The sequence below is a fragment of the Hyperolius riggenbachi genome, chromosome 7 (assembly GCF_040937935.1).
Source record: "Hyperolius riggenbachi isolate aHypRig1 chromosome 7, aHypRig1.pri, whole genome shotgun sequence".
Lineage (NCBI taxonomy): Eukaryota > Metazoa > Chordata > Amphibia > Anura > Hyperoliidae > Hyperolius > Hyperolius riggenbachi.
In genome coordinates, this window is record NC_090652.1 from 257,133,520 (window position 1) to 257,147,261 (window position 13,742).

Genomic DNA, 13,742 nt, shown 5'->3' on the forward strand with positions numbered 1-13,742 from the left:
CACTTGCCCAGCAGACTCTTCTTTCTTTGTTTTCTGCAGAAAGCTGTACTGGACTGATGAGGGCACTGAGGGCGGTATCCCATCAAAGATCGCCAGTGCTGATATGGACGGCTCCAATCCCACCATCCTGTTCAGCGGCAATCTGGACCATGTGGAGTTTATTACCATTGACCTTGCTGAGGAAAAACTTTACTGGACAGTGACTGGCAGTGGAGTGGTAAACATGTGTTTATATGTGTCATATACCGATGGCTACAGTGCAATCAGCATAATTCAATCCTGGAATAATTTGTACTTATTATGTAGTGTTTTCGTAGTAGAGAAGGTTGCAGCAACGTTTTTTCATGCCTTACTTTACCAGCCTGACTGCTGAGAGCATGGGCGTAACAAACACCCCTGCGACCCCTGCCATTGCAGGGAGGCCCGGAGGCTCCTCCTTCTTCCTCTCCCCAACCATCAGTGCAGCCAATCAGCAAAAACCCTCCCCTTTCGCTCAGAAAAAGTCTCTGCACCTCCTCTCGCCATGCAGAGTAGCGGGAGCGTCTGTAATTATTTCCTGCTTCCAGGCACGGCTTCACAGCAGAACACTCTCTGCTGCCATTTGCTGATCACATGACCCTCATGGGGACCAAGGGGGCCTCATGCTATCATTTTTGCAGGGGGGGGGGGGGGCCTAGTAAGTCTAGTTATACCCCTGGCTGAGAATCCTCTATGCTAGTAAAATAGTTACCATAGTACTCTTTACGCATGCAAATTTGCTATTTATCCCCATTATTTAATGTACGGCATGGCACAGTATGTTAACACCTATGATGAAAAATAAAAGATGAAAATAAAATTAACTTTGCCGGAGCAGATAAAAATGGCACAGGACGAGCACAGATAAAAATGGCGCTGCCATAGGCGGCAGTAGTAAAAGCCAAAGTTAGCAGCAAATAATGGTGCTTGATAAATAGCGAGGTAAACTGCACAGTGCACACAGAAACACAACAGTGGATTTCTTCAGCAACTATATGCAGAATAAAGACTTTTCATTGTGTGCTGTGCAAGAGTTTGGTTAAAGGCACAAGTAAAAAAAAAAAACTTGATAGATATTTTAACTTTAGCTTATTTGTGCACCTGTCCCTGCTGGATAGATTTCCCATTTTCTTTAAGAAATTGGCATAGGATAGACACATATGGCAGTAAAAAACCCAAATCATTACTGACCTATTCTACACTATCCAAGTTTTTTTTTCTTTACAGAAGTTGAATGTTCATGCTATGTTTGCACTAAGAGGATTAGACACAATTATATTTATAATTATATTTATATGTTATATTAGCTTTGCTAACAGACACTTTAGCAAAGCTAATATAACACATTATAAATGAATAGGCCTTTAAAGGAGTCCTATGTTGATTCTGATATTGAACTATATCCTGTTTTTTAGATTGAAAGAGGTGGTACAAATGGGATTGGCCGAGTCACTTTGGTGGACCATCTTTCGCACCCCTGGGGAATAGCTGTCCATGCAAACTACCTGTATTTCACTGACCGCGACTATGAATCCATTGAGCGGGTGGACAAGTCCTCTGGACGTGACAGAGTTGTGATGAGAGACAACGTGTCGGGCCTCAAGTGTCTGCGTGTTCACTACCGGGACAGTGAGTGTCTTCACTTCCAAATATGTAACTAGTCTGTATATATTTATGCTAGGTGACGCTGGAGTTCTGTGTAACACAAATGGGAGCTATTAACTGTCTCTGAATAAAAGGTTTAAACAATTGAAATTCAGGTCACAAGATCCTTGGTTGCTGATTTTGAATAGGAGGATTCAGCTCTGTAAGTGGCCATTACCACTGGATAGCAGTACACTGTGGAGACAGTTCAGCTCTGTGAGTGGGCATTACCACAGAGCAGACTGAGTAGCCGTACACTGAGTGGGGGTTCAGCTCTGTTAGTGGGCATTACCATAGAGCAGACTGAGTAGCAGTACAATGACTGGGCGATTCAGATCTGTGAGTGGGCATTACCACAGAGCAGACTGAGTAGCAGTACACTGAGGAGACGGTTCAGCTCTGTGAGTGGGCATTACCACAGAGGAGACTGAGTAGCCGTACACTGAGTGGGGGTTCAGCTCTGTGAGTGGGCATTACCATAGAGCAGACTGAGTAGCAGTACACTGAGTGGGGGTTCAGCTCTGTGAGTGGGCATTACCATAGAGCAGACTGAGTAGCAGTACACTGAGTGGGGGTTGAGCTCTGTGAGTGGGCATTACCATAGAGCAGACTGAGTAGCAGTACACTGAGTGGGGGTTGAGCTCTGTGAGTGGGCATTACCATAGAGCAGACTGAGTAGCAGTACACTGACTGGGCGATTCAGATCTGTGAGTGGGCATTACTGTAGGGCAGACTGAGTAGCAGTACACTGACTGGGCGATTCAGATCTGTGAGTGGGCATTACTATAGGGCAGACTGAGTAGCAGTACACTGACTGGGCGATTCAGATCTGTGAGTGGGCATTACTATAGGGCAGACTGAGTAGTAGTACGTTGACTGGACGATTCAGATCTGTGAGTGGGCATTATTATAGAGCAGACTGAGTAGCAGTGCACTGAGTAGGCGATGCAGAAACCCAGCCGTCCTTACACTGTGATAATCAGATATTAGTTGCTCCGGCAGAAAGCACTGTGTTTCCCTGAAAATAAGACAGGTCTTACTGTATATTAATTTTTGCTCTAAAAGAAGTGTTATTTTCAGGGATGTCCTGTTTGTCTATGAACAACAATCTACAATTTTAAACATTGAACTTTAATAAAAATAATCATCACATTTTGGAATATCATCATAACTCTCAAATCCTGAATTCACCATTATGAATTTCTTGTGACTCTATTTCCTTTTTCCTTGTTCAACAATCTACATTTACAGAGAGTCCAGCACTTTCCAACCCTTATTTTTTGGTAAAAACAATGGTGGAGGCACCCTTGATGAATAATAATAACTATATTCTGAAGTATAAGTGAGAGCTGTATGTCTTACCTTCTCAGAAGAATAAACCAAGCGTAATGGAAACATTATTTATTTATGCACATTAAGGCCCGGTTCACACTTGCGGTTCTCTGCCAAACGGACCGGATGACCTGACCGGATCCGGACCGGATCCGGATCGGAACCGTACGGTTCTGATCCGGATCCGATCCGGATCCGGTCAGGTTGCATCAGGTGTTCATCAGGATGCGATCCGGATCCGTTTGGCAAAAGATAGTAGAAATAGAATAAAAATGTTGGGGTCTGGGAGGTCAGCAGAAGGTGGACCTGTGGAATCAGGCCCTCCGCTGTTTAGCACTCACCTCCACCTCCGACATACTGCCAACATCTCCAGCACGTTTAAAATCACTGCTGCTCCACTCCAAAATGCTTGGCCCATGTGTCCCCATCCAAAATCGCCGCTTCAATACGCATAGGAAGTGGGGTAGAACATCCGGATTTTTAGCCAGTGTGTTGTGCGCTCTCCGGCTCTCATTGGTTTGTATTGGCCGGATGGTGCAGTCCGGCTCCGCTCCGGATACGGCTGCCGGAGGAGCCGGACCAAAAAATAGCGCATGTTGGGTCTTATGCTGGAGTCCGGATCCGGTCCGGACGAAACGGACGCATGTGAATGGACGCATAGGCTTTCATTGCTATGCCGTGCGTCCGTTCCGTCCGTTCTGCATGCGGTCCGGCTCCGGCACGGCGATTCCGGACGGCGACCGCTAATGTGAACCGGGCCTAAGACAACGCGTTTCATGGGTCTTGGCCCGCTTCCTCAGGTCTATACAAGTGCCTAACATGCAACTATCTCAAGCATGAGAGCACATGAGCTCTTATTGTCTTGGGTCTCGTGGGGTCTTGGTTGCAATTATTTGGGGTGTCTGCTTTCCGTGGCGAACGATGTATCTGTACTTCTACAGTTTACTGACAATTGATTTTACTTTTTTATGTATATTGGAACTGCCTGAACACTATTTACATTGACTTTTTTATGAACTGTTATTAGGGCTTACTTTTATAGCACCTGTGTAGCTAATAGTTTGAGCATCCTCAAAAATCCTGAAAAATCATGCTAGGGCTTATTTTCAGAGTAGGTCATGTTTTCAGGGAAACTGGGTACCATGCTCCAGTGGGTTATAGCATTGTCCTGCTGCCCCTGCATGCTTTTTTCTAGCTACTTCCTTACATTTCCATGCACCATTATAGCAATTATAGTTTTATAGCAAATTAAACTAATTTGTGTCTCTATTTTCTGTTTAGAATCAGTAGGCACCAGCAATGGCTGCAGCAATAATCCTGGCTTCTGCCAGCAGTTTTGCTTACCCAAACCCAATGGACAGTTCTCATGTGCCTGTGCCACTGGACTCCGTCTGAGTGCCGACAACAGAACCTGCACCCCGTACAACTCATTTGTGGTAGTGTCTATGCTGACGGCAATCAAGGGTTTCAGCTTAGAGACTGCCGATCATTCGGAAGCTATGGTGCCAATGGCTGGACGAGGTAAGTGGTGTTGGTGATTGTACTGTAGAGCATGCAGTTTTGTTTTAAGTGCTAAAGAATTCTGACAAAAAGACTAACTGGCGTAACATCCAATCTCCATATCTTTAGATTTTCATGGCATGAGGTATGATAAGGGGTCAGGCTTTGATTGCTTTCTGCAAAGGATGGGATCTCCCTGCACTTCATGTCTGGTACAAACTTGTCGCCTTCACAGAAAATGACTGCTACCCAACCAGCTCTTCTTTGACTTGATTTGCTTCACTCTTGTCAACTAGCTAACCTAACAATTCAGTTGAATAGGGAGACTTAAATATTGCTAAAAGCTTCACCGTGTCCATTGTAAGGATGATCAATGAGATGCAAATACTGAAATTCCAAATTGATACAGGATTATGCAAATTTTATATGTAGCTGTATCCTACTTGAAAATGTACCAGTCAAATCAAGGTGGAATTTGATTGGTACATTTTCAAGCTGAATACATTTGCATAGAAAATGTGCATAATCCAGCATCAACTTGGAACTATCTGCATCTCATTGACCATCCCTAGTCATTTGTAAGAACTTGTTCTCAGAGCTTATGAAGTCACACATGACTATTGTTTGTGTTCTTTCATAGGTCGTAATGCTCTCCATGTAGATGTTCACATGCCATCTGGTTATATTTACTGGTGTGATTTTAGCAGCACAATCGCTGCTTACAATGGCATCCGTCGTGTCAAGCCCAACGGATCTTTCTTCAGAAATGTTGTCACAGGTGGCATTGGGAGAAACGGAATCAGAGGAATCGCGGTTGATTGGGTAGCAGGTAGGTGGAGCTAAATACAAAAGTGTCTCAAGTGCAATAAGAATAAATGAAACAAAAGGCAAAGTGGAACAATGAAACACTGGTAAATATTATACGTCTGCCAAGTACAGGTAGTCCCCAGGTTAACGAACGAGATAGGGACTGTAGGTTCGTTCTTAACCTGAATCTGTTCTTAAGTCGGAAAATTGTGCCATCACTGTCCCCTGTACCTCCTCTGTGCTCCCCTGCGCCTCCAGAGCCCCCCTCTGTGTCACCTCTGCCCTCTGTACCTGCTTATACAAGTTTAAAACACATTTTTTCTTTGATTTTTTTAAAATCGATTTTCTCAAAAGTTCAATTTGAAATTTTTTTTTGACTTGTTCCCATGGAAACACAGAATCCATGCCGTTCGTATCGGCGGGTCGTTCTTAAGTCGGGCGTTCGGGGACTACCTGTATAGCAAGTCTGAAAACTAGAAGTAAATAACTAGTGTTAGTCAAGGTCATCTTTAAAAACTATCCTACCTAAAAAACGGCATATTTTCAAGAAATTGTAAGCATTCATTGGCATTCTTTACAATCCCTTAAAGCCAAACTTTGCGTAATAATACAAGGACGTATTCAGGTAACATCCCTATCTATCAGTGGCGCTACTACAATTCATGGGACCCCCCAGCAAAACTTTAATGGGGCCTATCCCGATGTTCATACCTATTCCATTGCCTCCCCTTGGTGCCCTTTATGGCCTAGGGCCCCATCTCACAAGGGTCATAAAACAAGTGTGGCCATTGTAATCAGTGCTGCTCAAATCCGAAACCGGGAGACATCCGGATAGTTGCTATCCTAATATCTCCCAGTAAACCTTTGGGGGGTCAATCTTACCTGTCTGACGTCTTCTTCGTCGTCCCTCGGCGCCTCCCACGATGCGCTCCACCCGCGTCACGTGATTACAAATACTTCCTCCTTCAACCCAGAAGGAGGAAGTGTTTGTAATCACGTGACCGCCACTTGGACCGCATTGTGGGAGGCGCCGAGGGACGGACCGAAGAAGACGTCAGACAGGTAAGATTGACCCCCCGCCGAGCCCGCACAGGTTTACTGGGAGATATCCGGATATAACTATCCGGATGTCTCCCGGTTCCGGATTTGAGCAGCACTGATTGTAATCACACCAATAATAAGTGTAGCCACAAAAACACCTGATGTGAAGTATCGTCCCCTGTATCAGAGGAAGGGAAGGTTAGTAGTTGGGATCCATCACAGCTCTTGGCTCCTGTGCGATTGCAGGGGCTTCTCCCCATCTAGTTATGCCCCTGATCCTTATATATAAATTATCTATTAAAGTGAACCTGACGTGAAAATATAAGATAAACTATTTTATCTATACAGCTTATCCTCAGGCACACTTTCCTGGAATATCATACAGGTATTCTAATTTTACTTTTAAAGGTTTAAAATCTTGGTTTGAAGTTTAGACTATCTTACATGCATGACATCAGTTGTTAAGATTTATTTATCTCATTTACAGAAATATGATGACCTATTGAAGTTTTCATGTGTTCGCTGCCCTTAAATCGTTTTTATCAACCACACAGGAAGTTTATGATCTCTAATTAGTTGTGCCTCCAAACTCCCTTAGTGCTAAGAAACTGTATACAGGGCAGAAAATCTGCTCATCCTGCTGAACTGCCAAAGCTCAGACATGGGTTTCCTTTTAGTTTCAGTAGTTTTGAAGTCACTCATGCGTAGCAGAACACCTTATGTCCATACTGATTCTGGGCTGCTACTTCAGCATTGGTACTGTTTAATAAACAGCAATCTTAAAGGGAATCTGAAGAGAAAATAAACTTATGAGATAATGAATTGTATGTGTAGTTCTGCTAAGAAATAGAGCATTAGTAGCAAAGAAAAGGGTCTCTTCGACCCATCTTGGGTCAGCTACAGTGCTGTTTTTTGAAGCACTTATACATCAAAGAAACAGTCAGACACAGGTTGAGATAAGGTTTTACTGCAGGAAAGTTCAAAAGGTAATTAGCTCTGTTCTGTTTCATAGTTTATAATACAGAGTGTGGTTTGAAATTGCATATATGACAGAATGATGCAATGTTATAAAAAAGAAAGCTATATAACTGAAAATAAAACTATGAGACTCTATTCTTTGCTGCCAATGCTACACATACAATTCATTGTATGGTAACCTTTTTTTTCGCTTTAGTGTCACTTTAAAGACAATCAGCAATGGAACACTCCATATGCCTTCCACTTCAGGACCTCAAACCAATTATCAATACCTTTGCATTTTCACAATGTTTACTGTGAAATGTCATGTTTCATCCTCTTTTTTTTTTTTCTTCGTCCACTTAGGCAACCTTTATTTCACTAATGCTTTCCAGACTGAAACATTCATCGAAGTTGTCCGCATCAACACCACCCTCCGCCGCATTCTTATGAAGACTACGGTGGACATGCCAAGGCACATCGTGGTAGATCCCAAAAACAGATACCTCTTTTGGGCAGATTATGGTCAAACGCCCAAAATTGAGCGTTCCTTCCTGGATTGCACCAACAGAACCGTCCTAGTTTCTGAGGGCATCGTCACTCCGAGAGGGTTAGCTGTGGATCGCAGCAATGGATATATCTACTGGGTTGATGATTCTTTGGATATGATTGCCAGAGTTAAACCTGAAGGTGGTGATGTGGAAATGATACGTTTTGGCAACCGCTATCCAACTCCTTACGGGATTACAGTATTTGAAAACAGCATCATCTGGGTGGACAGGAATTTAAAAAAAGTGTTTCAAGCCAGCAAGGAACCTGGAAATACTGAGGCACCAACTGTTCTTAGAGATAATATAGATCTGCTTCGAGATGTTACAGTGTTTAACAGCCACTATCAACCTGTTTCACCCCAGGAGACCAACAACAACCCGTGTTTGGCAAACAATGGTGGCTGCTCACATTTCTGCTTTGCCTTGCCAGGCACTCAGACGAGGAAATGTGGCTGTGCTTTTGGGGCACTTGGACCTGATGGAACAAGATGTGTGATCTCAACAGAGGATTACCTGATCTATGCCATGGAAGGCTCCATTAACAGTTTACCTTTAGATCCTGAGAATCACAGCCCTCCTTTCCCCAGGGTAAATGTCCTTAGAACCTCAGTAGCTTTGGATTTCGACAGCTCAGATAACAGAATCTACTACAGTCGAAGTGTTAGAGCCGGACGGAGTGAAATTCGCTACTTTGGCCTTGGAGCATTAAATCAACACACTACTGTGGCATCAGGTAAATTGAACACACATAATGTAGCTTAGATAGTTTTTATCGCTTTGAAATCTTGTTTATTTACTCCTACATCTGGAAACAGTTAAATGGGTATTAATGTATGTTTCAAATTTTGATAGACCTAAGAAGTATTGTTTTTACATACTGTTTGAGTAAAAAATTGTAGTATTCTTAGAGTATTGTTACTTTGTTTATATAAGTTCTTTTGCATAGTCATGCTCTGTTCTGATGCAAATAGTGCCTAATTTTAGTGCTTTCATGGATCCCATACTATATTGTAAAAATATACAATTTATGTATGCTTTTATCTATCTTTAAACACAACCTAAAGCAAGAGGGATATGGAGGCTGACATATTAATGGCGTACCTGCTCAACCACTGCCTCTAATACTTTTAGCCGCATACATGAAATGAAGGTGTTACACCCTGAAAAAGGGAATTATAAATAAGGACTCCATGAGCATGCTTCCTCTAATCTGCATCATGTCTGATGAGAATGTTTATTCAAATAAAATCTTGTATAGCATAGAAAAAGGATTTCAATAAGAACTATTTCACAATAACATGCAGTTCTTGTCCATATAACAGTCATATAAAAGTGCAAATACAAAAGCAATTCTTGCTGAACAGATAAAGATGCATTAACTTTGCTGGCTGATCTTCATAACTGCATAGATTCCCTGTGACACGTGGTTCCAGCATGGCTGACTGCAGGGAGTCACTAAACACACATGTGGCTGCACACTAGCTCAAATGCACTTGCAATAACCATATTATTCCTGCAGATCTGTGAGTTATAAGGCTTCATATGAACACACATTACATACTGGCTGTGAGGCCTGATCTGCTCTTCTTCTGCAAATCACTAACATGGCTGAGTGCTGGTTGCCTAACATATAGCACATATAGTACTGAAATGACTGAATTAGCTAGCTTTCTAATATACAGTATAACTCCCTGATATATAACACATATACACTAAAATGGCTGAATGGCTAGCTGCCTGATATATAACACATACAGCACTGCTCAGTTTAACCACAGCAAATATCTGCTTCACATACATTTAACATGTTCATAAGTTGTTCATATAACATACAATAACTGTCTAGCAATCACTGAATTCACTTTGAGCTCAAAGTATGGATAAAATACCTGAAAAAGGGAATTATAAATAAGGACTCCATGAGCATGCTTCCTCTAATCTGCATCATGTCTGATGAGAATGAGGCAGCCAAGCCATGAGCCTCCCCTTAGGTACTTTCCCCAGGTCAACAAGTTGCTAAACATAAACAGACTCAGGCAATAGATAGCCCAAATCCAGATCCTGTATTTCAGCCTGTTATCTCCACAGATATTTCAAAGAATAGGATTATTTTCCAATAGCTAATTGGGAAATTACTGCTTTACAGATTTTCCTACACAAAAATCAGTCTATTACAAAGGCGCCTGGAAAAAAGGGCACACGGGGTTGCCGCTTGTAGAATATCGCTACAATTAGCAAAATTCTACTGCTGAGACCCCCCCCCCCCCCTGGTGGTGCCTAACCCTAAGATCCCCCCAGGTGGTGCCTAAGATCCCCCCAGTGCCTAACCCTAAGACCCCCCTGTTGGTGCCTAACCCTAAATCCTCCCGCCGTGGTGCCTACCCCTATCCCCCCATACCTAACCCTACCCCCTCTCCTAACCCTTAAGCCCCCCCCCAGGAAAAGCCGCAATACTGCTCCACAAGCCCGCTATGAAATGCCGCAATTTGCATTTCCCCAAACCCCCGTCACCCGCGATTGTGTCGGGCGCCTGCGGAAATGTTTAATGATTGCCACTAATTGTCTCGCCCAAAATTTGCTGCTTTGTAGAAAAGTAAAAGTTGTGATTTGCAGCAAAAAGGGTACATTTTGGTGCCGGTAGGCGCCTGATAGTGGGCCCTGCCATTTGTCCGAATTCCCCTTTTCTGCTGCTAATCATAGCTTTTATCATAGGTTCCAATGCGGCACTCTTTTTTCCATAAGGGCTCCTGCGCCCTTTTTTCCTGATTCGCTTTTATCCATAGACCCTGAACAAGCATGAACATGTTTCTAACCAAATCAGGATTAGCTGCATGCTTATTTCAGGCGTGTGATTCAAACACTACTGATGCCAGAATGGTCAGCAGGACTGCCAGACAACAGGTATTGTTTAAAAAGGAAATAAATATGTCAGCTTCCATATTCGACTCGCTTCAGGTTCCCTTTAACACCATAGTAATCCAATGCTTTGTGATTTGTAGACTTAGGAGCCCCAGATGGAATAGCATTTGATTGGATCCATAAAAGAGTTTACTACAGTGACTATCTGAACCAGACCATTAGTTCGATGGCGCTGAATGGATCTGACCGCACTGTGATTGCCCGCGTACCTCGGCCTAGAGCCATCATGCTGGATCCTTGCAGAGGGTATGTTTACTGCACTGAGGTGCTGAAAACAGATATCGTATATTGTTGTATCACAAATAAGACCACTAAGTAACTGAAGAACCACTGCAGCCAAGCCTCTATTTTTCAAGGAGGTAGAAGGGTTATATAACTTGTTTTAGGCCTGGAACCCACTACAAAACGTTATCGCTAATCGCAATCGCTAGCGTTTTGCATGAACGGTTTGTAAGCGATTTCATGAGCGATTTCGGTAGCAATTTTAAAAAGTGTAATCAATTTGCCAGCGGTTGTATAGAGATTAGCGTTTTTAATTCTGATTGGTCCCTTCAATGAATTTTAATTTTTTTACAGTGTACAGTAATGTAAAAACGCGAGCAAAATCGCTCTGTGTAGGTTTTGACGAGTGATTATGCCAGCGTTTATGTACTTTACATTGCAGAAACGCTAATGCTAATCGCTAAAGCTCAAAAATGCTGCATGTCCTGCGTTTGCATTTGGTCATCGCAATCGCTCCAGTGGAATTTGGCCCATCCATTAACATTAGCTGAGCATTTAGAGAAATCGCTAGCAGTTTCAATCACTCCCTAAATGCTCACAAATAGAGATGAGCGTAATGACGTAATTACGATTTCGCGAAATTTCGCGTAATTAGTGTAATTACGATTATGGCCGTAAGTACATAATCGTAATGAAGGATTTCGCGAAATTTCGCGTAAGCGTCATTTTCGCGTAATTTTCGCATTACAGTGGGTATTACGAAATTAATGCGTATGGCCATGCTCCCAAGCGGAAAAGCTGACGCATGGATCAATGTTGGGTAGCCGCCGACTTTAAGGGTTAATAGCAAAGCCCCCTTAAATGCTAAGAGCCTCAAATTTGGAGAATATATTAAAGAGATCAGGAGGAATAAGAGGAACATTTTTTTTTCAAAAAGACCTTATAGTTTTTGAGAAAATCGATGTTAAAGGTTCAAAGTAAAAATGTATACATTTAAAAACCCGCCGACTTTAACGGTTAATAGCAAAGCCTGCTTAAAGTTTAGGAACACCAAATTTCTAGGGTATATTAAGGGGATCAGTGGGAATAAGAGGAAAATTTTTTTTTCAAAAAGACCTTATAGTTTTTGAGAAAATCGATTTTTAAGTTTCAAGGGCAAAAATGTCTTTTAAATGCGGAAAATGTCCGTTTTTTTTGCACAGGTAACAATAGTGTATTATTTTCATAGATTCCCCCAAGTGGGAAAAGTTTTACTTACTTCGTTTTGAGTGTGGGAAATATAAAAAAAAAACGACGTGGGGTCCCCCCTCCCAGACCTCTTTACCCCTTGTCCCCCATGCAGGCTGGGATAGCCAGAATGCGGAGCACCGGCCGCGTGGGGCTCCGCACCCTGACTATACCAGCCCGCATGGTCCATGGATTGGGGGGTCTCGGAAGGGGAGGGGCAGCCAAGCTTTCCCCTTCCCCTCCGAGCCCTTGTCCAATCCAAGGACAAGGGGCTCTTCTCCACCTCCGATGGGCGGTGGAGGTGGGGGCCGCGATTTCCTGGGGGGGGGGGTTCATGGTGGAATCTGGGAGTCCCCTTTAAAAAGGGGTCCCCCAGATGCCCACCCCCCCTCCCAGGAGAAACGAGTATAGAGGTACTTGTACCCCTTACCCATTTCCTTTAAGAGTTAAAAGTAAATAAACACACAAACACTTAGAAAAAGTATTTTAATTGAACAAAAAACATAACCACGAAAAAAGTCCTTTAATATTCTTAATTAACCATTAATACTTACCTGTCCCTTTAAATAAATGATCCCTCGCAATATCCTCGGAAATGTTCTATCAGTTACAATGTAACAAAGTTATTACAATGTAACAACTTTGTTACATTGTAACTACGCCGCAACCGACGTCACTCGCCGCTCAGCCGCCGCAGCAATTACGCGTCCGTGCAGGACGCTAAGTCCCCGCAGCTCCCGCTGTCCACCCCGCCCACATCTGTCACCCACATGTCACCCACATGTGGGTGACATGTGGGTGACATGTGGGAGAGGCGGGGAGGGCAGCGGAGCCGGCGGGGACTTAGCGTCCTGCACGGAGTCCGGACCCGACAGAGCTCTGAGCTATATAGCTCAGAGCTCTCTAAGCATCTTTGAATTTGGGCTCCAAGGAGCCCCATTGGTCCTTAGCAGACCAATGGGGTTCCTTCAAATCAGAAGGAACCCCATTGGTCTGCTAAGGACCAATGGGGCTCCTTGGAGCCCAAATACAAAGATGCTTAGAGAGCTCTGAGCTATATAGCTCAGAGCTCTGTCGGGTCCGTGCGGCGGCTGAGCGGCGAGTGACGTCGGGTGCGGCGTAGTTACAATGTAACAAAGTTGTTACATTGTAATAACTTTGTTACATTGTAACTGATAGAACATTTCCGAGGATATTGCGAGGGATCATTTATTTAAAGGGACAGGTAAGTATTAATGGTTAATTAAGAATATTAAAGGACTTTTTTCGTGGTTATGTTTTTTGTTCAATTAAAATACTTTTTCTAAGTGTTTGTGTGTTTATTTACTTTTAACTCTTAAAGGAAATGGGTAAGGGGTACAAGTACCTCTATACTCATTTCTCCTGGGAGGGGGGGGTGGGCATCTGGGGGACCCCTTTTTAAAGGGGACTCCCATATTCCACCATGAACCCCCCCCCCCCCCCCAGGAAATCGCGGCCTCCACCTCCACCGCCCATCGGAGGTGGAGAAGAGCCCCTTGTCCT

General features: G+C 43.3%; 1 protein-coding gene across 3 annotated transcripts in view; it reads left to right on the top strand.

The window, feature by feature from the left end:
• LRP2 (LDL receptor related protein 2) overlaps positions 1 to 13,742 on the top strand; it is a 304,101-nt gene that overhangs the window by 168,764 nt on the left and 121,595 nt on the right. For all 3 annotated transcript variants that reach the window (XM_068245578.1, XM_068245579.1, XM_068245580.1), the window contains exons 35-40: positions 40 to 217; positions 1,434 to 1,647; positions 4,276 to 4,515; positions 5,135 to 5,323; positions 7,666 to 8,583; positions 10,850 to 11,015. In XM_068245578.1, the coding sequence (XP_068101679.1) occupies positions 40 to 217; positions 1,434 to 1,647; positions 4,276 to 4,515; positions 5,135 to 5,323; positions 7,666 to 8,583; positions 10,850 to 11,015 (1,905 nt within the window). The remainder of the gene's footprint in view (positions 1 to 39; positions 218 to 1,433; positions 1,648 to 4,275; positions 4,516 to 5,134; positions 5,324 to 7,665; positions 8,584 to 10,849; positions 11,016 to 13,742) is intronic.